Raw genomic sequence first — 26,763 nt, forward strand, 5'->3', positions numbered from 1 at the left:
AGAGAAAACAGTCTCACAAAGATAAATTGATGCAAATGAAAGAAGAGTTTTGCGATTTTTTTTCAATTACAGTTGAAATACAATATTTGGAAGATGAATATCTAAAGTAATTTCAGCAAGCTACGAATATTCGTTTTTAACTTTTATCTAAAATGAAACAAGTAATATATTTTCACTATTCATTTTCAATCTTTCATCAGTTGCCAATTCCAACAATCATCCTTTAATGTTACCTTTAAAATTAAATCAAATTTGATGAAAGCAATGAATTCAAGATTCTATCCATTGCTAGTGTCACAATCAAACTAATTTTCAAATATTACAAGGTGCAAAGTGGTCCTACTGCACATGACTAGAACAGTTCACACCACATGGGACTCACTATGAACTATGAAGGCAAAAATCATATCTTACAATGGTACCTGTATGGTTGGTCGGTCAGTCGGTGCAGGCCCTCTTCCAATTGTAGACTTCTGACTTCTTGTATTCTCACTTGGGGAATATGACAGGCAGCTCTCTCAGGCCTCCTTTATACGGGCACAAATCTCATCATGAGGGCTCCACCCTCAGGACCTAACCCAATCCCAAAGCTCCAGCTCCTAATCCCATTGGCTGGGGCAATAGGATTTTGATTTATGAATTTTTTTTTCAGATAATCAGCATAGTTGGTTCTCTCTTTATTGTCCTGTTACATTTGTATTTATACCAGTTGATTTTAATCCTATCCATTCTATTTCAAAGGTTAGGGTGTTTCTTTTCTCCATTCCAAGGTTACTCTATTGTTCTATTAAGCTACAAGGAGGTAACTGAAGGAGATTATCCTAAGTAAAGATTATGTAGCTTAAGCATGATTGTTAGTAGTTAAAGTGATTAACTACCCACCTGGCACTTAGTTAAGGGGTTTTATGGATTTACTAGAGGCCGGGTGCACAAAAATTTGTGCAGTCTGGGGGCCGGGGGGGAGTCCCTCAGACCGGCCTGTGCCCTCTCGCAGTCTGGGACCCCTCGGGAGATAACGACCTGCTGGCTTAGGCCTGCTCCCGGGTGGCAGAGGGCAGGCCCAATCCCTAGGTGCAGCCACTGGTCGGGCTCAGAGCAGGGCCGATTGGGGAGTTGGGGGGCTGCCCCGTCATGCACAGAGCAGGGCAGATTGGGAGGTTGTGATGCCACCCTCAGTCACGCTCAGGGTAGGGCCAATTGGTAGGTTGGGTCACCGTCCCCTGCCACACTCAAGGCAGGTTCGATGGGGAGTTTGTGGCACCACTCCCTGTCACGCACAAGGCAGGGCCCATCAGGGGGTTGGGGCACCACACTCTATCACCCACAGAGCAGGGCCGATCAGGGGGTTTGGGCGCCGCCACTCTCACACTCAGTGCAGGGCTGATGGGGAGGTTATGGCTCTACCCCGTCACACACAGAGCAGGGCCCGTGGGGGTGTGGGGGTTGGGGAGCTCCCCCCTATCAGGCACAGGGCAGGGCTGCTCAGGGGGTTGGGGCACCGCCCCCTGTCACACACAGAGCCTCTGGGCGATCAGGGGGTTTGGGCGCTGGCCCCTGTCACACTGATCCCGGTGCCGGGAGGCATATTACCCTTTTACTATACAGGGTAGAGGCCTGGTGCATGGGTGGGGCCGGCTGGTTTGCCCTGAAGGGTGTCCTGGATCAGGGTGGGGGACCCCACTGGGGTGCCTGGCCAGTCTGGGAGAGGGGCTGAAGGCTGTTTTCAGGCTGGGAGTGACTGAAGTTCCCAACTGCTCCTTTTATTCTTTTTGTTTTTATTATTCTGGGCCAGCTTGACCTTGAGGCTTGGCTCCAGCTCTTAGGCCTCCATGGCTGAAAGTAGGTTTCTGGCCTTTGCTTACAATGTTGTGAAAATGCTGGTTGAAGTCCGATGGTATTTGTTACAATGTTTCTTAAACTGCCCACTCAGAGGCCTGCAGCCGCAGGCGGGGAACGTTGGTTTCCTCCAACGATCCTCTATCACTGAAGCAAGCAAGCCTCATGTTATTTCAAGCTGCCTGGGTGCCCGCCGCCATCTTGGCTGACAGTTAATTTGCATATCTCGCTGATTAGCCAATGAAAAGGGTAGCGGTCATACGCAAATTACCATGTTTCTCTTTTATTAGTGTAGATTCCCTTCCTTAGTCCTGTTCATCCCTAACTGCAGGGAAAAAAATCCCCACCTAGGGAAACAACCTTTCTCGGGGAGGTGGTCCTGTTTAAAACACATAGCACTAAGAGGGGGAGCAAACATGTGCCATATACGCCAGGTCCCTTGAAACATAAGCTGTGCAGATATTTATTCCCTGCAGCGACTGAGTCAAGCAGCAAGGGTGGACCAGCTTCTGGCAAATTCCCCCGTTTTTACTATTTAAATGACAGAGTGTGTAAATCAATAGCCACCTCTTGGATTGGGTTAAGACTCAGAAGAAGACTTGTTTGTGATTTAGCCAACTGGTCAGTCCGAGTCTTAACCCTATATCGGCTCCTCACATCTCACCCTTCTTTTACTTATTTTTTTTTTTATTATTTTTTAAAAATATATTTTATTGATTTCTTACAGAGAGGAAGGGAGAGAGATAGAGAGTGAGAAACATCAATGAGAGAGAAACATCGATCACCTGCCTCCTGCACACCCCCTACTGGGGATGTGCCCACAACCAAGGTACATGCCCTTGACGGGAATCGTACCTGGGACCTTTCATCCACAGGCCAACGCTCCATCCTCTGAGCCAAACCAGTCAGGGCCCTTCTTTTATTTTTTAAGGTACTATAATGAAAGTTTTTAAGCATCAAGAACAAAAAGCTACCATAATGAAAGTAAAACTTAAGCATCACGAACAAAACTCTGGCTATTAAAACAATAACAAGACAATACCAATGCAAAACCCAAAACATTTTAAAACTTAAACATAACATTTTTAAAGCTAGTAAGAATAATAAAACAATGGCAATGCAAAAAGCAGTAAGTGAGATTCTGCTAAATGCAAGTTTCTTTTGCTGATTTACTCAGAGTCCTCAGACTTGGCTGAGAGAGTAGCTTCCACTTCTTGCTTTTCTACCATCTGCTGGGCCTCAGTTGTTAACTTCTTGACCTGACACCATGTTGGCACCTCAGTCCCTTGCATAGCCTTCCTTTTCTTCTTTTTTCCACTTTTCTGTCATCGGGACAAATCTAAGTCTTCGGAACGATGGGACAAGGAGCTTCTCTGGGTCCGTTGTGGTGACTCACGTAATACTCTGGTACCCAAATTGTCCGCACTGCTCCTTCTAAGGGTCCCTGTTTGGAAATAAAACAATGGCAATCCAAAACAGTAATAAGTGAGTTTCTGCTACATCTCAGAAGAAACAGACACGCCACCGGACGGATGTCTCTGCTTCTGTCTGTCCACCCTCACGTCACTGACCTGCAGGCCTTCTCCATAAGGCAGGACAGACAAGGCCGCACACAGGAACCGCTTGGTGCAGCTCAGCATGATCCTGCTTCTTTAGGCCCTTGTGTCTGGGGGATCCGGGTATGTGCTGGGTTCTTTGAGCCAAGGGACATCCCATGGTGTCTTCCAGGAACTGGAGGGAGCAGCGCTGGGAGGCAACTCGCCTTCTCGGGCGCAGGGCATCCAGACCTAGGCCAGCAGGGAGGGCGCGGGTGCTGGGCTGAGCAGGCCCTGACCATGCTGTCAGGAGGGCCTAGTGGCAGCAGCTGTGGAGGCGGCGGGAGATTCTCGCTGACCCGGCCCAGGCTCAGGCTGCCTGTCCAGGGAGATGTTGTTCAGGAAGAAGAGCGCGGCCTGGTGGCGCCGCAAGTCCCCGTGCCTCCGCAGTGCCATATGCTGGGGTCCAACGCCAGCAGGTCCAGGGGTTCCCATAGGTGTGGATGGAGCCAGCAAAGACGGAAGGACAAGGAGACAGCGTTCAATTGATCAGCAGCCCAGCCAGGTTCTCTAGTCAGGTTCTCCAGCCAGGTTCTGTCAATTTATGAATTTCTGAATTTCTTCCTGCCCTGTCCCCATTTGTCCATGACTTGCCATTTCCCTCATCTCTTTGCTCAACTACGTGAAATACAGCATCTTTTGCAACATTTGCGATTGCATTTTGTTGTAATGCTGCGTTTTCCTCCAGGGCATTGGGAAGGAAGGTGCTAACAGCCATGGGCAAACTACGGCCCATGGGCCAGATCCGGCCCTTTTGAAATGAATAAAACTATTGAAAAAAAAGACCGTACCCTTTTATGAAATGATGTTTCCTTTGAATTTATATTAGTTCACACAAACACTCCATCCATGCTTTGGTTCCGGCCCTCCGGCCCAGTTTAGGAACCCATTGTGGCCCTCGAGTCAAAAAGTTTGCCCACCCCTGTAGAGCCTAGAGTTAAGAAGGGAGGGAGATTTGAGAGGAGACTGATTTTAGACCTGGTCAGTTTTTTATAAAATGACTTGTACAACCTCAAAACGGTAGGAACACAGGTAATTAATTAATGTTTGGAACACAGGGAACCCTGTGTCTCCACTTTCCCTACACTTCAAATTCACAAAGAACTGAGGAAATAAAACAGCTGATGAGAATTGACAGCCAATGAAAACAAAGGCAAAAGGCTCAGGAGAGATGTAAACAAGGGGCACAAGCTAGATTCAGAGATTGTCTTCAGTCCATGGAGAATCAGCCATGAGACTCTCAGAAGCAAATAACAATAACCAAATCCCTGTCTCTGCAAGGCAATGGCTCCATAGAAGGCAGGAATTCACACAGGCAAATGGAAATTCAACACAGGCCCACACCCAGGTATAATGCTATAATGCGGTACCCCAAACAGGCTTGTGTTCGCTGTGTTTTCTGTTTGTTTTTGTTTTTAGATTATCCCAAACGGTAAAAGCTCGCTAAGTGCTAATTCCCAAGTTGAGAAAGATTGCTTTAAGAGGTAGCAGAGGATGCCCTAGCTGGTTTGGTTCAGTGGATAGAGCGTGGGCCTGCGGACTGAAGGGTCCCAAGTTCGATTCCTGTCGGGCACCCCGCTGGTTCTTCGTCTGACCCTCCATCGAGCCGTGCGGTTCTCTACAGAGGTCTTGCGGGTACCACCCGGCTTCCTAGGCAGCCTGGTACCGGTAGTGGTGGAGACACTGCCCTGTCCCCTCCTCCACGGAGACACTTACCCAGAGCTGCAGAACTCAGCCCAGATAGCCAACCTGGTGTCGGAGGACGAGGCAACCTTCCTGGCCTCCCTGCAGCGGGATCGGTCATAGGATCATCAATCGGACCCTGAGGCACCTGGGACCTTCTGATGTGCTCCCTGCCGACGTGGCCTGGTTTTTGTCAATGTCTGGCGGCCTGGGGCTCCCACTGGACCTGGTAGAGCTAATGCTGGAGGAGAAAGGGGTGCAGCTGGACTCTGCTGGGCTGGCGTAGCCGGCCCAGGAGGAGGCCCAGCACCGGGCCCAGCAGGCTGAGCCAGCTGAGGAGCGGGGACTGAGGCTCAACATCCATGCGCTGGGGGAGCTGCAGCGCCGAGGGCTGCCCCCAACCGATGACAGCCCCAAGTACCACTATTGCCTTCGACCCCGTGGGGGTTATGAGTTTGGCACCTGCGAGGCCCAGGAGCTCCAACTACAGACAGAGGACTGAACAGCCGAGGCCTCTGTGGGGGAAGGCCAGCGCTGCGGCATCCTCTTAGACAGAACCAACCTCTACGCTGAACAGGGGGGTCAGGCTTCAGACCGAGCTGACCTGGTACGGGTGGGGCAGCAGGATGTGCTGTTCCCGGTTGCCCGGGCCCAGGTGTGTGAAGGCTTCATCCTGTTTGAGGCTGTGGCCTCTGAGGGCCTGAAGGTGGGGGATGCGGTGCAGCTGCATGTGGATAGGTCCTGGCGTTTAGGCTGCATGCAGAAGCACACGGCCATCCACCGGCTAAACTGGGCGCTGCGGCAGGTCTTGGGCCCTGGGCCCTGGCACAGAGCAGCGAGGCTCCCATCTCAACCCCGAGCGGCTGTGCTTTGACATGGCCACCCAGGCCCTGCTGACCCCAGAGCAGCTCCAGGCAGTGGAGAGCACGGTGCAGGAGGCTGTGCAGCCGGATGAGGCCATGTGCATGGAGGAGGTAGCCCTGGCACACACTGCCCATGTCCCTGGCCTGCGCTGCCTGGATGCGGTGAACCCAGACCCAGTGCGGGTGGTGTCAGTGTGGGTGCCCGTGGCCCAGGCACTGGACCCAGCTTCTCAGGCTGCACTGCAGACCTCTGTGGAGCTGTGCTGTGGACGCACTTGCTGCCCACAGGGGCTGTAGGAGACCTGGTCATCGTTGGGGAGCGCCAGCTCAAAAAGGGCACCACCGCCTGCTGGCCATCACTGGGGAGCAGGCCCGAGAAGTGGGCCAGAGCCTGGCCCAGGAGGTGGAAGCAGCCACAGAGCCACTGAGTCCGGGCAGCCGGGACGTGGTGGAGGCCCAGCAGCTGTCCAAGGCCATGAGAGGCCTCATTGATGCTGTGGACACCACCCTGATGCCCCAGTGGGATCCGGAGTTTGCGCACTGCGCCCACTAGGCGGCGCCTCTTAGCCGGGGCCTGACAGTCCACTCGAGTCCCCTGTTCCTGTGGACGATGACCACTTCCCCCACCACGTGTGCCAGTTGGCTGGGCTGGGCTGATGGGCCCGAGGTTGGCTGTGAGGATGGGTCTGGCTTCAAGGAGCAGAGGGCCGCGGCAGCCTCGGGCTGGGCAGCAGGGGCAGAACCCAGGGCTAGTGGGGGGCGCAGGCATGGCTGGCGCACAAGACCCTGAAGCATTGGTGGCCGCGGGACCTATGGCCAGTGCCCACTGACCCAGTGGTGTGCGTGGCCCGACGGGGCTGCAGGTGCCTCAGGACCAGCGCAGATCTCCAGGCCGCCCTGCCCTCCCTCCAGACACTCAGCGTCTGGCTGCGCGATGCCGTGGGCTCCACGTGGTCCACAACAGTCCGGTCCTGCCCGCGTTTCCACAGCTCATAGCGCTCGGGCTGCAGGAGGCGCACGAACACGTCCATGGGAAAGCTGACCCGGGCCTCCCCGCAGCTGCACTGAGAGGCCACTTTGCCATAGTCGACCCATCGCGGGGTGGCAAAGTTGATGGCCTCCGCACAGTGGAAGCCATGGTTGAAGCCAGCGTGGTAGCCATAGGGAAAGGTCACCATGAACTCTCCAGCCTCCTGAGTGATGCAACTGAACGGGACCCCGTTCTCCTTGAGGACAGTGGGCGAGATGAGGGCCACCTTGTGCTGTAGGAAGGCCTCGCACCCCCGAGAGCTGCCCGGGAAAAGGTCCCTGGCCAGGCGCTCCAGGCGCTGGCCGTGCTCTGGGGGCACCGCCTACCACGTTTTGGGCTCCCCGAAGTGCAGGTAGTTGATGCTGAAAAGGTTCATGTCCTCCTAGTGCCCAGCGACCCTCCACACTCCTGCTCCAGTAGTTACTGAATGGTTCCCAGCGTTTTTATCACATATAGAGTCACTGATTTTTTTTTAAATGACATAACTTGGTTATATAAAGGTTTCTTCAAATATTTTCACTCCAAATCCTCAAAATCCTAGGTGCCTGGGTCAGATACTTTCAGCTTTTCCCCAAAATGTGGGGATTTTTTCCTGGAACACCAACACCCGCCACCTGCTGGACAGGAGTGGACATTACAATGCTATGGACTCCTGATTTTGAGATTCTTAGCTAGGCCTGCTCTGTCTGTGGATTCCATGTAAACAATATATATATATATTTTCTTTTCAATTTAAGGCAGGGGTCCTCAAACTATGACCCGTGGGCCACATGCAAATACAAATATTGTATTTGTTCCCATTTTGTTTTTTTACTTCAAAATAAGATATGTGCAGTGTGCATAGGAATTTGTTCATAGTTGTTTTTTAAACTATAGTCCGGCCCTCCAATGGTCTCAGGGACAGTGAACTGGCCCCCTGTTTAAAAAGTTTGAGGACCCCTGCTTTAAGGTCTATTTTGTGAGATATAAGTATTGCTACCCCAGCTTTTTTTTTTTGCTTTTATTTATTTTTTATTGCTTAAAGTATTACAAAGGGTATTACATATGTGTCCATTCCCCCCCCCCCGCCCGCCCTAGACAGTCCCCTAGCCTCCCCCATCCCCCAGTGTGCCATGTCCATTGGTCACACTTATATGCATGCACACAAGTCCTTCGGTTGATCTCCTACCCGCTACCTCCTGCCCCCCAACCCTCCCCGGCCCCCCCGCTACAGTCCGACAATCTGTCCGAGGCAGCCCCGCCTCTGTATCTATTATTGTTCAAAAGTTTATAATGGTCTCTATTATCCACGAATGAGTGAGATCATGTGGTATTTTTCCTTCATTGACTGGCTTATTTCACTTAGCATAATGCTCTCCAGTTCCATCCATGCTGTTGCAAATGGTAAGAGTTCCTTCCTTTTTAGAGCAGCATAGTATTCCATCGTGTAGATGTACCACAGTTTTCTAATCCATTCATCTACTGATGGGCACTTAGGCTGTTTCCAGATCTTAGCTATGGTGAATTGTGCTGCTATGAACATAGGGGTGCATATATCCTTTCTGATTGGTGTTTCTGGTTTCTTGGGATATATTCCTAGAAGTGGGATCACAGGGTCAAATGGGAATTCCATTTTCAGTTTTTTGAGGAAACTCCATACTGTCTTCCATAGTGGCTGCACCAGTCTGCATTCCCACCAGCAGTGCACACGTGTTCCTTTTTCTCCACATCCTCTCCAGCACTTGTCGTTTGTTGATTTGTTGATGATAGCCAGTCTGACAGGTGTAAGATAGTACCTCATTGTTGTTTTGATTTGCATCTCTCGGATGATTAGTGACTTTGAGCATGTTTTCATATGTCTCTTGGCTTTCTGAATGTCCTCTTTTGAAAGGTGTCTATTTAGGTCCTTTGCCCATTTTTTGATTGGATTGTTTATCTTCCTTTTGTTAAGTTGTATGAGTTCCCTATAAATTTTGGAGATTAGGCCCTTATCAGATATGACATTGGCAAATATGTTTTCCCACACAGTGGGTTTTTTCATTGTTTTGTTGATGGTTTCTTTTGCTGTGCAGAAGCTTTTTATTTTGATGTAGTCTCATTTGTTCATTTTCTCTTTAGTTTCAAGTGCCCTAGGAGCCGTATCAGTGAAGAAATTGCTTCGGCATATGTCTGAGATTTTGTTGCCTTTGGATTCTTCTAGAATTTTTATGGTTTCCTGTCGTACATTTAAGTCCTTTATCCATTTTGAGTTTATTTTTGTGTATGGTGTAAGTTGGTGGTCTAGTTTCATTTTCTTGCATATATATCTGTCCAATTTTCCCAACACCATTTATTGAAGAGACTAGCTTGGCTCCATTGTATGTTCTTGCCTCCTTTGTCAAATATTAATTGAGCATATTGGTTTGGGCCGATTTCTGGGCTCTCTATTCTATTCCATTGATCTATATGCCTACTCTTGTGCCAGTACCAGGCAGTTTTGAGAACAGTGGCTTTGTAATACAACTTGATATCTGGTATTGAGATCCCACTTACTTTGTTCTTTTTCAGGATTGCAGCAGCTATTCGGGGTCTTTTTTTATTCCAGATGAATTATTGGAGAGTTCGTTCTAGATCTCTGAAGTATGCCGTTGGTATATTAATGGGAAGTGCATTGAATTTATAGATTGCTTTGGGTAGTATGGACATTTTGATGATGTTGATTCTACCAATCCATGAACACGGTATGTTCTTCCATCTGTTTATGTCTTCCTCTATATCTTTTTTCAACATCCTGTAGTTTTCTGAGTAGAGGTCTTTTACCTCTTTAGTTAAGTTTCTTCCTAGGTAGCTTAATTTTTTTGGTGCGATGGTAAACGGGGTTGTTTTTATAATCTCTCTTTCTGAAAGTTCACTATTGGTGTATAGAAATGCCTCAGATTTCTTGGGGTTAATTTTGTATCCTGCTACATTGCCAAATTCATGTATTAAGTCTAGTAGCTTTTTGATGGAGCCTCTAGGGTTTTGTATGTATAAAATCATGTCATCTGCAAATAAGGACAGTTTTACTTCCTCTTTTCCAATTTGGATGCCTTTTATTTCTTCTTCTTGCCTAATTGCAATGGCTAACATTTCCAGTACTATGTTGAACAGGAGTGGTGAGAGGGGGCATCCCTGTCCTGTTCCTGTTCTTAGGGGAAATGGTGTTAGTTTTTGTCCATTGAGTATGATGCTGGCTGTGGGCCTGTCATATATGGTTTTTATTATGTTGAGGTATGATCCTTCTACTCCCACCTTACTGAGAGTTTTTATCAAAAATGGGTGTTGAATTTTGTCAAATGCTTTCTCTGCATCAATTGATATGACCATGTGGTTTTTTTCTTTCAATTTGTTTATGTGATGTATCACGTTTATTGATTTGCGGATATTGTACCATCCTTGCATCCCTGGGATAAATCCTACTTGGTCATGGTGTATGATCTTTCTGATGTACTGCTGGATCTGATTTGCTAAGATTTTGAGGATTTTGGCATCTATGTTCATGAGGGATATTGGCCTGTAATTCTCTTTCATTGTGTTGTCTTTTCCTGGTTTTGGTATCAGGGTCATGCTGGCTTCATAGAATGAGCTTGGAAGTGTTCCTTCCTCTTGAATTTTTTGTAGTAGTCTGAGGAGGATAGGTTTTAGTTCTTCCTTGAATGTTTGGTAAAACTCCCCTGTGAAGCCGTCTGGTCCTGGGCTTTTGTTTGCTGGAAGCTTTTTGATGACTGCTTCAATTTCTTCCATAGTTATTGGCCTGTTGAGGTTTTTAGATTCTTCCTGATTGAGTTTTGGAATGTTGTATTTTTCTAGGAATTTGTCCATTTCCTCCAGGTTGTCTAGTTGGTTGGAGTAGAGCTGTCCATAGTATTTTTTAACAATCATTTGTATTTCTGTGGGGTCTGTTGTTATTTCGCCTCTATCATTTCTGATTTTGTTTATTTGGGTCCTCGCTCTTTGCTTATTGGTTAGTCTGGCTAGAGGTTTGTCAACCTTGTTTATCCTTTCAAAGAACCAGCTCTTGGTTTCATTGATTTTCTGTATTGTTTTTTTGGTCTCTATGTCATTTATTTCTTCTCTGATCTTTAGTATCTCCTTCCTTCTGCTCACTCTGGGGTTTTCTTGTTGCTGTCTTTCTAATTCTTTGAGTTGTAGAGTTAGATGATTTACTACCATTTTTTCTTGTTTTTTGAGATAGGCCTGTAGAGCTATAAACTTCCCACTCAGGACTGCTTTCATTGTGTCCCATAGGTTTTGGATTGTTGTGTTTTCGTTGTCATTAGTTTCCAGGATGTTTTTAATTTCTTCTTTGATCTCATTGGTAACCCAATCAATGTTTAATAGCATGCTATTCAGCTTCCAGGTGTTTGAGTATTTGGGGTTGTTTTTATTGTAGTTTATTTCTAATATTATGCCATCGTGGTCTGCGAAGATGCTTTTTATGATTTCAATATTCTTGAATTTGGGGATACTTTGCTTGTGTCCCAATATATGGTCTATTTTTGAATATGTCTTATGAGCATTTGAGTAGAATGTATATTCCCTGGCTTTGGGGTGAAGTGTTCTGAAGATGTCTATTAAGTCCATCTGATCTAGTGAGTCATTTAGGATTGCTGTATCTTTGCTGATTGTTTGTCTAGCGGACTTATCCAGTGATGTCAGTGGTGTATTTAAGTCCCCTACTATGATTGTATTGCTGTCGATCTCTCCTTTGATATCTTCCAGGAGTTTTTTTTTTATGAATTTGGGTGCTCCTGCATTGGGTGCATATATGTTTACCAGAGTTATATCTTCTTGTTGTATTGATCCCTTTAGTATTATGAAGTGGCCTTCCTTATCTCTTGTTATGGCCTTCACTTTGAGGTCTATTTTGTCCGATATAAGTATTGCTACCCCAGCTTTCTTTTCCTTTCCATTTGCCTGAAAGATATTTTTCCATCCCTTCACTTTCAGTCTGTGTGAGTCCCTTGTAATGAGGTGGGTCTCTTGTAGACAGCAGATGTATGGGTCATGTTTTTTTATCCATTCAGCCATTCGATGTCTTTTGGTTGGAGCATTTAGTCCATTTACATTTAAAGTTATTATTGAAAGGTACTTGTTTGTAGCCATTTCCTTTTTGTGTGGCTGTTTTCTTTCTGAGCTTTTTATTTCTTCTTTTTACACCAGTCCCTTTAGCATTTCTTGCATTGCTGGTTTGGTGGTGATAAACTCCCTTAGCCTTTTTTTGTCTGTGAAGCTTCTTATTTCCCCTTCAAGTTTGAATGATAGCCTTGCTGGATAGAGTATTCTTGGATTCAGTCCTTTGCTTTGCATCACTTTGTAAATTTCGGTCCATTCTTTTCTTACCTGATGTGTTTCTGTTGAGAAATCATTTGACAATCTAATGGGAGATCCCTTGTATGTAACTTTCCGTCTCTCTCTTGCAGCTTGTAAGATTCTCTCTTTGTCCTGAACATTTGCCATGGTAATTATGATGTGTCTTGGTGTGGGTCTTTTCGGGTTCACCTTGTTTGGGACTCTCTGGGCTTGTGTGACTTTTTTCTTCTCCACCTCAGGGAAGTTTTCTGATATTATTTCTTCGAATAGGTTTTCTAATCCTTGTTCCTCTTTCTGTTGTTCTGGCACCCCTATTATTTGTATGTTGTTTTGTTTCATGTTGTCCCAAAGCACCCTTAGGCTCTCCTCCTGTCTTTTAATTTTTTTCTCCAATTTCAATACAGTTTGGGTGTGTTTTGCTTCCTTGTCTTCTAATTCACTAATTCGGTCCTCCGCTTCTCCTAGTCTACTGTTGATACTTTCAATGGTGTTTTTTATTGCAGCTACATCACTCTTCATTTCTTCATGGGTCTTACTTAAGTTGTTGATTTTTTCATCTGTTTCTTCTACCTTCTTGCATATGTTATTGATTTTGTCCTCTGTCCAGTTTATGAACTCTAGGACCCTTATTCTGAATTCTTTTTCAGTCATGTTGCATGCCTCTGTATCACTTAGCTGCTTTTCTGGCGAGTCCTCTTTTTCTTTCCTTTGGGGGTTTCTTTGTCTACCCATGTTTGATCTCACTGACATATCTAGACGTTGAGTCGTTCAGTTGCTGCTCCCTTGGTGGCAGTGACTCCTTGGGCTGTGGTTGCTCTTCGGGCGGTTGCTGTAGCAGCTGCTTCTCAGTTGGCAGCAGCTCCTCTGGTGGGTGCTGTTCACAGCTGTGGTAGCTCTTCTGGCTAGTAGGGGGAGGTTTCATGTACAGCTGCTGTTCCTCAGACAGAGGGTGTGGTGCTCAGGAGGCTGCTGTTGTTTGGATCTGCTGGGTTGATTTAAAGGCACAAAATACAACACAACAAGGCACCGCGTACCAGGCACCACTCTGTGTTGTTGCTGGGATTAACAATATATTTTTAAAATATATTTTTTCACACTGAATGAAATGTCATTATTTTAAATCTTAGAGTCTAGATGCCATGTTCCTCAGATGCTAAGGTTTTAAATAAATAAGCAGCAAACTCCCCAAATCCCAGAGTCTGTTCTGAATACAGCTAAGGTTGCTAGAGAAATGCATGAAGCGACTATTATCGAACACATAAATATTAACCACCACAACAACAGAACATCTCACCTATGTCACACAGCACCAACTATTCGAACTAGAACTCTGTAGCAACTACAACTATAAAAATATCTCCCAGCTTGCCAATTCATTCAGAAACTACATACAAGATTCAGCAGTTTCTTTCACAAAACAAATGGGATATTGTCATTGACAGTTCATTAAAAATCTTAGTATGATAGATGTGAATGAAAAAACAATTTTATTCAATCAGGTCCAATGTAATTGATCAACCACATGCTCCAAAATGTTCTTTATCACTGCTAGTAAACCTTGTTTTATCATCTCACTAAAGAAAACTATTTTCTGTGAATGTATTTCTTTGAGAGCTGAATATGAAAATACACAAAACCCCATAAATGCCTCAATAAACTGAAAATTTGACCAAATAAAATAAAAAAAAATAATCACCAAAACAAAAGGTAAAGATTTAAACATTTTAGACTCCACTTTAAATGAAAATAGTCTTGTCCTAACCAGTTTGGCTCAGTTAATTGGAGGTTCTCAACCTGTGGGTCGTGGCCATCAGAAAACAAATATAGCATATCAGATATTTACATTATGATTCATAACAGTAGCAAAATTACAGTTATGAAGTAGCAACGAAAATAATTTTATGGTTGGGGGGCACCACAACATGAGGAACTGTATTAAAGGGTCACGGCATTAGGAATGTTGAGAACCACTGGTAGAGCATCAGCCTGTGGACTGAAGGGTCCCAGGCTGGATTCCTGACAAGGGCACATGCCCCAGTTGCGGGCTCAATCCCCAGTAGGGGATGTGCAGGAGGCAGCCAATCAATGATTCTTTCTCATCATTGATGATTTTATTTCTCTCTCCCCCTTCCTTCATCTCTGAAATCAATAAAGAACTATATTTTAAATGTAAATAGTCTTGCTTTAATCTCTTTTGAACATTTTTTTGCCAATCCTTAATTCTTTTTTTAAAACATAATTCTTTATTGTTGAAAATATTACATATGTCCCCTTTTGTCCCCCATTACCCCATTAACCCCCTCCAGCCCGCCCCCTGCCACAGGCCATTACCACCCCATACATGCATGGCCTCATCTGTGTCCATGGGCCATGCATATATGCATACAAGGTCCTGGTTGATTACTCCCACACACCCTCCCCCTCCTTCCCTCTGAGATTCCACACACTGTTCCATGCTTTCATGTCTCTGGATCCACTCCATTCATCAGTTTATTTTGTTACTTAGATTCCACGTATGAGTGAGATCATGTCATACTTGTCTTTCTCTGACTGACCTATTTCACTTCACATGATACTCTCCAGGTCCCTCCATGCTGTCTCAAAGGGTAAGAGATTCTTCTTTTTTTACTGCTGCATAACATTCCATGGTATAAATTTAAATATATATACAGTGGGGCCTTGACTTACGAGTTTAATTCGTTCCGTGACGGAGCTCATAACTCAAATTACTCGTTATGTCAACTCAAAAAGTGAACTAGTGAGACACTTGATGCTGGGCTGATGTTGTGGCGTTCACTGTGAGGTTCACTGCGCCAACTAGTGGGGGGTATCTGAAGCTGGCTCATAACCCAAATTTTAGCTCGCAACTCAAAGCAAAATATTGGCCCAGAGACGGCTTGTATCTCAAAAAACTCATTACTCGGAACACTCATAAGTCAAGGCCCCACTGTGTGTGTGTGTGTATATATATATATATATATATATATATATATATATATATATATATACATATATATATATATATATATATATATATTCCTAACCAATGGACACAGACAAGAGGGGGGTGAGGGCATGAGTGGCGGGAGAGGGGGGTAATATGGAGATAAGGACACAGATGTAATCAATAAAAATTAATCAATAAAAATTTTAAAAAAGGATGGAGGAATAAAAAGGCAATTGTCCAATAATATGGAATCTCAATTTTACATGAACATTTTCCAAGATCCAAAAATATGCTTTCCCTGTGGACTCAACCTCAAAATGAAGCAGCATGGACTGCAGGTCTGGCTCTATGTGTTTCATCAAAAATTGAATTCTCTCAGCACCATCCCTATACAATCTGTCAACATCCTCCAAAACCATTTATGTCCAAAACTGGTCTACTCCTTCAGTTTCCCATAAGATAAAAAGATTTTTTTTCATCATAAAAATCTTCCTTTAACAGCCTTGGCCAAGTAGCTTAGATGGTTAGAGCATCATCCTGATATGACCAAAGTTTCAGGTTCAATCTCTGGTCAGGGCACATACAAGAGGCAACCTATGAATGCATCAACAAGTGGAACAACAAATCTCTCTCCCTCTCTCTCTCTCTCACTCTCTCTCTCTCTCTCTCTCTCTCTCTCTCTCTCTCTCTCCCTCTGTTTCTCTAAATATCAACAAACAACAATTTAAAAACATTTGCTTTAAAACTTTCAACATGACAACATAGCAAAACTAGCTGAAGATATAGGTGCATATGTATATGTGTGTATATGTATATGTGTGTGTATATATATATTTATTTATTTTTAATGAAATAAATACATATATTCAATTTTAATTTAGGAGAAATGGAAACTCCATCTATCACAACTTCTAAGGTAAAAGTGAAAAATGTTCCCACAATTAAAAACTAAATGCTTTAAACTTTTAACAGAGAAAGTTCTCTCTTTCTATCAATTTCACATTTAACAAGAAAAAGAAGGAATGGAATAATACATAGCCTACCTGCCACTAATCTGAAAGTGCTTTCTTACTTGGAGCCATCCTAAAAGGGAATAGGCTGATAGCAATAACATTTTAATCCAATTAGGCATATCCTAATCCAATCCCATGGCTCCTCACTGTAATTCAAAATAGGATTAAACTTAAAATTAAAAGCTACAAAAGATGAGGATCCAGGGATATTTCCAGTCAGGAAAGAGAAAGATGAGAAACTCCAGCTAGATAATTTCACTTAATCATTTATTCAAATAAATATGAAATATGGCTCAGTGATTGAGCATTGATCTATGAATCAGGAGGTCACAGTTTGATTCCTGGTCAGGGTACATGACCAGATTGCGGGTTTGATCCCCCATGTGGGGCATGCCGGAGGCAGCCAATCAATGATTCTCTCTCATCATTGGTGTTTCTATCGCTTTCTTCCTCTCCTTTCCTCTCTGAAATAAATAAAAATATATTTTTAAAAAATATGAATTGAGTGATTAGAATGCTTAAGATACTGAGATAGCTTCAAGAGAGAATTTTAAGAAATCAAGACTTAGGCTGTTTTGAAAAAATGTTCATTTCCATAGGGAAGATAAGACAGGTACAGAAATAGCACTAATTCATAAGTTGGATTTGAATACTGACTCCAATATTTACTAAGTGGTGACATTTGTTCCTCCTTATCCACGGGGGTTCTAAGACCCCCCCAGTGAATGCCCAAAATCATGAATAGGTATACTTTGTATTTTTCTAGACATATCTATAATAAGTTTATTTATAAACTAGAGGCCCGGTGCACGACATTTGTACACTCAGGGAGGAGGAGGACGGGAAGGGGTCCCCTCAGCCTGGCCTGCACCCTTTTGCAGTCGGGGAAGGCCTCAGGAGATGTCCAACTGGCTTAACACCACTGCACTCGCCAGCCATCAGCCAGCTTCTGGGAGTGCTCTGACAACCAGGGGGTATCTCCTGCGTTGAGCATCTGCCCCCTGGTGGTCAGTGCATGTCATAGCGACCAGTTATTCTGCTGTCCTCTTGATTTGCATATTACCTTTGTATTATATATTTATAAATTAGGCACAGGAAGAGATTAACAGTAATAGCTAACAATAAATAATGATAACTATTTTAATTACTTGCAGAAATGTCTCAGATATTTCACCCTTTTTAAAAAAATATTTTTTAATTGATTTCAGAGATGAAGGGAGAGGAAGAGACAGAAACATCCATGATCAGAGAGAATCATTGATCAGCTGACTCCTGCATGCCCCCTACTGAAGATCGAGCCCACAACATGGGCATCTGCCCTTGACCAGAATCGAACCTGGGGCTGTTCAGTCCATAGGCTGATGCTCTATGCACTGAGCCAAATCAGCTAGAGCTCAAATATTTCACTCCTAAGAAAAATGCTGGCTTCCACTGGCTTGTTTGGCTCAGTAAACAGAGCACTGGCCTGCGGATTGAAGGGTCCCATGTTCGATTCCGGTCAAGGACACATGCCCAGGTTGTGGACTCAATCCCCAGTGTGGGGTGTGCAAGAGGCAGCCAATCCATGATTCTCTCTTATCATTGATGTTTCTATCTCTCTCTCCCTCACCCTGCCTCTCTGAAATTAATTTTTAAAAATGAAAAATTAAAAAAAAGAAAAATGCTGGCTTTGGGGCTAAAATAGCTAACTATATAAATAGAGAAAATGTTTTCATGTTAAGAAACTATCCATTGGTTCCTATGTGGGGATGTGTTTAAAACAAGACAGTTGAATATTGTCAAATACCTATCAGCACCTGAAAATGGCCATATAACTTTCTCCTTGGATCTACTAATAGGATAAGTTATGTTACTGATTTCCTTATTTTAAAGCATCATTGCCTTCCTAGGATAAGCCCCTTTAGTCATTATATTATTCTTTTAATGTAGTTAGATTGTATTAGCTAATTATTCATAACTTTACTAATTTTTATCATGCAATTCCTCAATTTTTTTCTATCAATATTGTGTTTACTTTAAAACTTTGAATTTTTTTTCCTATGCCAAATAGATTTGGAAATGTTTCCTCTTCAAAGGTTTCCCACATTTCCTTGTGAAATCATCTAGTACTGGTGGTTTTGGAAAAGGCAGATCTTTTGATGTCTTTTGATATTTCTTACATAGAAGTTTTTGTTTGGTTTTTTTTTGGTTTTCTTATTGTTGTTTTTTTTTGTTTTTACAGAGAGGAAGGGAGAGGGATAGAGAGTTAGAAACATCGATCAGCTGCCTCCTGCACACCCCTTATTGGGGATGTGCCCGCAACCAAGGTACATGTCCTTGACCAGAATCCAATCTGGGACCCTTCAGTCCGCAGGCCGACGCTCTATCCACTGAGCCAAACCGGTTAGGGCAGAAGATTTTTAACTTCTGAAATCAGGTTTAGTTCAGTTTTTCTAGAAAAGTATCTATATTATTTTAGCTTTTTGTTAATTTTCCAGTTATATTATTTTATAATTTATCTAGCTCAGTAATTTCTGCATGTTTTTATTAATTTCTTCCTGCTATTTTAGGTAAGTTTGTTTTTTCCTGATTTTTTGAGACAGAAGCTTAATCCAGTTAATTTCATTGATAAGACTGAAAATTTTCCTCAATCCTATTTTAACTGATCACATCTATTGTTATGTGTATTTCATTCGTTTTGAAATCTAAAAGCATTTCCATAATGCTTATTAGGTTTTAGACATCCATTTTATCGCTTTACAAACATTAGCTCATAGAACTGTCATACTAATCATATGAGGTTGATGCGATTACTATACCCATTTTACAGTTGAGGAAACTGAGTCACCTAGAATTTAAGTGATTTGCTAAGGTCACACAAACTGGTATAAGTTAAACTGGAATTCAAAACCAGGTGGTATGGCTCCAGAGTTCATAGAGTTAACAAATATTCTGGTTCCCTGTTTCCTGCAACTTACATCTGTTCCTGTAGCCTACAAGTCAGTCCATTGAAAATGTTTAACTTTCCAAAAACAAAGACTCCCGTAGTTCAGATTTTTAACAATAATGTCTACTTTTATTGCATGGAAATTAAGAAGCCTGATTTTTTTCTCTGCTTTGGAATTTATGAATGTTTTCTCTTCAGCCTAATACTAGTTATACTATTAATTTTGTGATTGATCACATCATTGGCACATTACAAAAGGGAGCATTCTATTACCAGGTACATAAATTCTACCTGATTGTTCTTGTGGTTTAAGCTTTCTGTATCCTTAAGCTTGTCTATTTTATATGTTGTTTTTTGTCTTGCACAACACAAAGTAAAAGAGGCCTCTGAACATCCAGTTCCGATGTGTGGCCAAGGTTTGTCCTCACATCAACACCAAGAATGCTCAGGGCACCAGCAGGTTGTCCCACAGTTCAGCTCAGTTCTGATGCTACATTCCTGGAGAAGCATCGGATCTCACATCTGCAGGGCTCAGTCCTACAAAACTGCCCTTGCCCCCACCCGGCCACGGCCTTCAGATGCCAGTCACAAGCCCAGGAACTTCTGACCCATTGGCTATAAATCAGGGGTTCCTGGCCACCTGCTTGGGTTTTATTAATTTGTTAGAACACCTCACAGAATTCAGAGAACATTTCACTTACCATGTTACCGGTTTATTATAAAAAGTGATTGTGAGGGTCGCCAAAGGGGGAATGCAAGAAGCCAAAAGGGGTAAAGAATTATGAATTTATGAGGTCATCTGGAAAACCAGATAGGCTGAGCCCCAAGTTGGGGCCCACACCCAGGGACAGGGAGTCAGAGGTTTTAAAGGACTCTAGGGGGGCTTTTTCTGGGTGGAGCATTCCCTGGGCGGGTCCTGAGGGAGAGATAATGGTCTTAGCAAGTGGAACGTGGTCTAAGCAAAAGGCAAAATGGTTTGTGAAGTGGGCTAAAGGTCAGGTCCCCGGGAGGGGGTGTTGATTTCCACATTGGATCAGACCTAACAGTTACAGCTCAGGAACAGCCAGATGGAAAGGTGCACAGAGCAAGGCTTGGGCCAGGTGAGAAGCATCCATGCACTCTCTAGTAACACCACACACACTCCCAACACCTCCATTTCTTCACCAATCAGAAAGCTCCCCAAATGCTGTCCTTTTTGGGTTTTAGGGAGGTTTGGTTCCATAGTCATGAATAATTAAGTCACTGGCCAGTGGAATTGATTGGCTCTCCAGCCCCTCTTCCCTCCCAGGCGATGGGGCTGGGGTATGGGTTGGGGCTTCCAACCCTCTCATCACAAGGTTGGTTTCTGGGTGACTACTTCCCATCTTTTGGTTGCCAAGGGGCATTCTGAAAGTCACCTCATTAATATAACAAAAAAGACCTGTGTAGCTCTCAGCTCTTAGGCATTCCCAAGGGTTTTAGGAGCTCTGTGCCAGAAATAGGGATGAAGACCCAATATACAATCTATACCTATTATAAATCACAATATCACATAAACAGATCCTATTTTTAATCTGTTTCTTTTAACCTGTTTTATTTTCTGAAAGCTATCCTTATCAAAGTTGCATGGGTATTCAATGACGGCCATATTTTCATGGTGATACTTGCCTTTGGGCCTCAATTCTAATTTGTGTGATTTTAGCCCCATAACTCCTGCTTTCTGTTTGTATTTGCACCACAGAGTTTTGCTTGTCCTTTTACTGGTAACTTTTCTGAATCACTTTGTTTGAGATTGTTAAAAGATAAACTCAGGTCATTTTAAAATTCCATGGATTCAGATCAGGCAGTATTCAGGGTAGCAGCTGGGAAGGAGCTCGGAGGAGCTGGGCAAAAAGCAAGGCCTTTCCAGGCAGAAAGGAGCAGAAGCAGGAAGTCACAGAGGCAACACCTGGGTGGGTTATTACAAGGTTACCTTCCCTTAGGGGACAGTGGTTCTCAACCTTCTGGCCCTTTAAATACAGTTCCTCATGTTCTGACCCAACATAAAATTACTTTCGCTGCTACTTCAGATTTGTCATGTGGCTACTCTTATGAATCGTAATGTAAATATCTGATATGCAGGATGGTCTTAGGCGACCCCTGTGAAAGGGTCGTTTGACCGCCAAAGCGGTCGCGACCCACAGGTTGAGAACCGCTGCCTTAGGGGCCTGAGGGGCCCATCAGGCAGATTATCTAACTGAGGCTCATCAGGCGAGTCCTGATTCACTGGCTTGGCTTCCATTTCTGGGAAACTGAATCTAAGTTAAGTCTTGGTTTGGTGAGGTGATGCCTAGCGTGAGCGACTCCTATATGGCCCTGTTTTCTTGTTTTTAACAGCTATGTGTCTTTTATATCACTCTGAATTTTGAGAAAGCATTGTAAGGATTTTACCTTTCTTTATTCTGAAAATACACACGGGGGATAACAACTTTAATCAAACATAAGTAAGAGATTGTCCCCCCAACGCCGAGGATGCGGGTCATGAAGTCCCCCACCCCACTCCTGGTGCACTCGGGGGTGCTGGTACTGACCCCCAGCTGGGCCGGCCCCACTCCCTGGGGTATTTCTGCACCGTCGTGTCCGGGCCCGGTCTCAGGGAGCCTGGGTATCTCGCCTCCAGCTACATGGACACACGCAAAGCCTGCGGTTCGAGTCCGATGATGGAGCCGTGGGCCCTGGATGCCGCTGCCGTGCGTGGAGCAGGAGGACCCGCAGTTCTGGGACAGAACCGGGGAAGTTCAAGGGATCCGCACAGAGTTAGCGAGTGAGCCTGGACATCCCGCAACCAGAGCGAGGACGGGTCTCACACCTTCCAGGTCATGTATGGCTGCGACGTGGGACCGACGGACGGCTCCAACGCGGTACGGACGGACAATCCGCCTACGATGACGCCAGCTGCAGCGCCCTGAACGAGGACCTGACCTCCCGGACAGCGGCCCACATGGCAGCTCACATCACCTGTGACGCTGAGCATCCCAAGAGCTACCTGAAGGGCTCCCGCATGGAGTGGCTCCGCGTTTTCCTGCAGCGCGCAGACCCTCCAAAGGCACACGGGACCCGCAGCCCCATCTCTGACCTTGAGGTCACCCCGAGGTGCTGGGCGCTGGGCTTCTACCCTGCGGACATCGCCCTGACCTGGCAGCGTGACCGAAAGGACCAGACCCAGGACATGGAGCTGGTGGAGACCAAGCCTGCAGGGGACGGGACCTTCCAGAAGTGGGCAGCCCGGCCATGGGGGTACCCACTGTTGCAGAGCAGAGATACACGTGCCATGTGCAGCACGAGGGGCTGCCTGAGCCCCTGACCCTGAGAGGGGAGCCGCCTTCTCAGACCTTCTCATCATCATGGGCATCGCTTGGGGCCTGGAGCTGGGATGTGGGGGAGGAGATCCTCAGGTGGGAAAGGAGGAAGCTATGCTCAGGCTGCCAGCAGTGACAGTTCCCAGGGCTGTTAAAGAGGTCCCCGGGTCCATTAAAGTCAGGGCACATTCCCAGTGGGATCAGGTAGCCAATCTATGGTTCTCTCTAATGTTTCTCTCTGTCCTTCTCTCTTTCTCTCTAAAATCAATGAAAACATAGGTTTATTTATTTATTGTTTTAATATGTTTTTATTGATTCAGAGAGGAAGGGAGAGGGAAAGAGAGATTGAAACATCAATAAGAGAGAATCATTGACCGGCTGCCTCCTGCATGCCCCTTCCTGGGGATCAAGCCCTGAACGCTGGCATGTGCCCTGACTGGGGATCAAAACACCACTTGCAAGTTGTGGACGAAAGGAGCCACATGCTAACCTGACAAGCTCAGGAGAGGCCTGTGTGGCTGGCAGTCTTGCAAACTCAGAGACCTAAAATAACCACAAAAGAAGGTCTGAAAATTAAATATTTAACTACAAACAGGTTATAATGGGTAGTCATGTCCTAAGCCGATATTTTCCCTGACAAAGATCAACTTTGGTCCTTACTGAGTCCATTCCCCTTTTGGCCTCTAAGATAACATATCTGTGAGATGTCTGGGTAACTTGTAACTTTCTTTTTACCCCCGGACCCCGCAGGGCACAACAAATGGCACCAGGACATTCCCTCATTGTCACTGTTATCAAGTTAATTGTCAACTGTTAATTATGTTAAGCTATCCTGTACCCATCTGTGTAAGAGAGCACATGTCCATCATTTCACTTTTTATCCTATCCCAGAGGTTTCCCCGCTTTGCTTAATCTCACCTCCTTAATCTATCACCAATGATTTCATGTAACCCACCTACATCCCTTTCCTTTGATTGCAATGTATAAATACAGATGTAACCCTCCATTCTCCAGAACATTATCTCAATTCATTAAGGTTCTGCCTCCTGGCATATTTCGACAGTTTGTCTCAAATAAACTCACAAAAATTCTTTACAGGTTTCAATGTGTTTTTATTTTTACATTAACAAAGTTCATGGGTAGGTGCTCAAACACTGAACTGTGAGGGTGGGGCAAAAAAGCATATTTTTTAATAAAAATTATGAACATCCCTAAGGCAGAACTGGCTGACAGATTCATTGGGTAACGGTCTAGTTTCAGGTATGAGCAGAGGCCTGAGCAGTGGCCTGGGAGTAGGTGAGTCAGAGCTGCAGAGAGAGAAAGCTCCTGGCTCAGATGTAGCTGTAGCATGTTCAGTGATTCAGAGGCTCAGATATGGCTCAGCTAGGTCCTCAGAATCACCTGATGTTGGCCCCAAATAATTGTGGCTAGAGGCTGATAAAAAAATTTCACTTCCACGGATGAAAGTCTTTTTTGTAAGTAAGGTTTTATTAATCAAAATGCTCACCAAAAACAAGACCCATCTTGAGGCATGGAGTCTAAACCTCCAGCAGTACGGTAGAAAAGACAACATGCCCATTGTCCCAGAGTATTGCAAGCTTTTTATACATCAAATGGTAGGAGGGTTGACGGCGGGGAGGGAAGAAAAAGAGTTAACCTAAAATAAATTTACATGACCTATAGGCAAAAGGGTGAGAGAAGGAGGAGGCCAGCTCTGGGATAGGAGCAGAATTTGAATGAAGAAAGGCGTGCTCCAGGAGACTGGCTGTGGGCAGTGGTCCAGAAAGCCCACGTGAAAATAAGCAGAGGCTCCTGGAGTTAGATGTGTCTATCTCTTATCCCTATCCCGTTCTCTCTGTATAAAATCGATACCAACATAATATATAACAAATTACAAATATCCCCAAGGCAGTACTGGCTGACAGACTCATTGGGTAAAGTTCTAGTTCCAGCCTGAGCAGAGGCCTGAGCCGTGTGTAGGTGTGTCAGAGCTGCCGAGTAAGAGAAGCTGCTGGGCTCAGTTGTGGCTGCAGCATGTCCAGTGGGAACCAGGGTCTTAGGAATCTGCAGAACGAGTCATCTGGAAATTAATACACACTTCCAAAGACAGCCAGAGGAATGTGAGCTCTCCTTTGGTAGTTGGCTCCAAGCCATGAAGAGACTAACAGATCTATCTATCTATCTATCTATCTATCTATCTATCTATCTATCTCCTGCTGTAATTTAGTTTAGAACACCTGAGATTGTTCTTCTTATCAAGGCACACTATGGCAGGGGAGGGATCTTGAAGGTAATATCGAAATCAGCCGTGTCCATGGCATCTAGGAGTGGGCTGAGAATGCCTGAGAGGTACCACAGCATTCCAGGGCAGCTGTACCAACAGGGAGGTCCATTTGGCTAGCAACTGGGAGCCCTGCTTGTCATAGTAGTAGAATCATCTGGCAGCTTAACAAAAGGGTCATTCCTAGGAGATAAAGCATCTTGACTGTGGACAGGGCCAGCCCAGATTGCTGATTGGCTGGGAGGTGCTGTGATAAAATTCTCCTACTGAAGAAACCAGGTTTTTGCCAGCCCCAGTGCCTCTGAGGCTCAGGCCAAGAGCAGCCCATATTCTAGGCTGGTGTCCCCCATGCAAGTGACTTAGGCCAAGAGAAAAACCGGGAATGGGTGAGGACCTGTCCCTCCTCCCATCATGCTGGGAACCTAGAAAGATACTGGCTTGGATGCACCTCTCCCCCACCTCATCCCTGTCCTAAGGTAAGCGGAGACACTCTGGACATTCTCCAGAGCCAGGGAACCAGGGAGGCACCCTCAGTGCCTTCCTGGACATTGAGCCAAAGCTTTACTCCAGTCCACTCGGATGGCATTCCCAGTGCCCAGGTGGGGATAAGACAACATATGCACTGGAGAAAAAACACAAATGCCCCATTGTCTCCACAGCGTGAGTCACAGAGCAGAAGATAGAGCCCTAAGGAAAGCAGCAGCACCGCCACTCAGAAGACACGCTCGAACTCCGTCTGGTTGATATGGGTGGGATTGCGGCTCTGGTTAGTGGAAGGCTGGGTGACCTGGCTGCCCTTGCGGCGTGGTGGCGCCAGGTACTGGAACATGGATGTCTGGTGGGTGGAGAGCATGCCCTTGAGGTCTGAGGGCATGGGGTCAGACCAGAAGAAGTCATGGTTGAGGGCATCATCGCTGTCGATGCGCTGCGCAGGGTCCAACACCAGCAACTTGTCCATGAGGTCCAGTGCATAGGGGTGGCGCACATAGGCCTTCAGCCTATCCTTCACCTTCCGCTTCTGGCCCTTCACTAGCTCCAGTTTCTCAAACAGCTCGTACTTGTGCACATTTGGCCACACCTCAGGCGTGATGGAGCCACAGAGCTGGCAGATGAGGGCAAGCTGGCGCTGCTCCGTGTTGCCCTGCATGATAGGGCTGCGGGTCCACATCTCCGCCATGATGCATCCAGCACCCCACAGGTCAATGGGGGGGCCATATTCCCGCGCCCCGAGCAATAGCTCCGGGGGCCGGTACCAGAGTGTCACCACACGGTTGGTATAGCGGTTGGGCTGGCTGTTCCTGGCCAGACTGAAGGCCCTGGCCAGCCCAAAGTCTGCCAGTTTGAGGACCCCGTCTCGGGTGATGAGCACGTTCGCTGGCTTCAGGTCCCTGTGCAGGATCTTGTTCCTGTGGATGTAGTAGAGGCCATTGAGCAGCATCTGCATGACCTTCTTGATCTCAGACAGTGTGAACTTGACTGACACGTTGCTCAGCAGCCCAGCAAGGTCATGCTCGCAGAAGTCGAACACCAGGTATATGCTGCCTTTGCGGCGGTTATAGGGGGAAGCTTTGGCTCGACAGATCTCAATCAAGTTGACCACATTCTCATGTTTTAGAAGCTGGAGGATCTTGATTTCCCGCAAGGCCGTGATGGGGAACCCCTCCTTCTCGTTCTCCATCAGGACTTTCTTCAGAGCCACCTTTTGGCCGGTCAGGCGATGCTTTGCCTTAAACACCTCCCCGAAAGTGCCTTGGCCGATCTTAGTGAGCATCTCATATTTGGTCACCTCATCACAGAAGGGGTACGCCACTGAGTCGTATTGCTTTGCCATGGCCGCCTCCAACGCGCCACCGCTGCCGCCCCAGGTCCCGGCTCTGTTCTCCAGGCCAAAAGTGTTTGCTTTTAAACTGTGTTTTTCAGCCTGACAGGTGTGGCTCAGGAGCACAAGCTTTGGGGGGGAGG

General features: G+C 45.6%; 2 protein-coding genes and 1 pseudogene across 2 annotated transcripts in view; 1 reads left to right on the forward strand and 2 right to left on the reverse strand.

The window, feature by feature from the left end:
* The first annotated feature begins 3,191 nt into the window (after positions 1–3,191).
* On the forward strand, positions 3,192–6,530 carry LOC132241757 (alanine--tRNA ligase, mitochondrial-like; annotated as a pseudogene).
* Positions 6,527–26,763, reverse strand: part of LOC132241758 (lysine-specific demethylase 4D-like) — a 29,479-nt gene continuing 9,242 nt past the window's right edge. The window contains exons 2-3 of the mRNA XM_059710652.1: positions 6,892–7,026; positions 6,527–6,700 (exon numbers count right to left, since the gene is read on the reverse strand). Of these exons, the coding sequence (XP_059566635.1) occupies positions 6,527–6,700; positions 6,892–7,026 (309 nt within the window). The remainder of the gene's footprint in view (positions 6,701–6,891; positions 7,027–26,763) is intronic.
* Positions 25,132–26,656, reverse strand: LOC132240680 (cyclin-dependent kinase 9-like). Its single transcript, XM_059708177.1, has one exon. The coding sequence runs from the start codon at positions 26,630–26,632 to the stop codon at positions 25,514–25,516; it is 1,119 nt and encodes a 372-aa protein (XP_059564160.1). The 5' UTR covers positions 26,633–26,656; the 3' UTR covers positions 25,132–25,513.

Source organism: Myotis daubentonii, chromosome 9, assembly GCF_963259705.1.
Source record: "Myotis daubentonii chromosome 9, mMyoDau2.1, whole genome shotgun sequence".
Lineage (NCBI taxonomy): Eukaryota > Metazoa > Chordata > Mammalia > Chiroptera > Vespertilionidae > Myotis > Myotis daubentonii.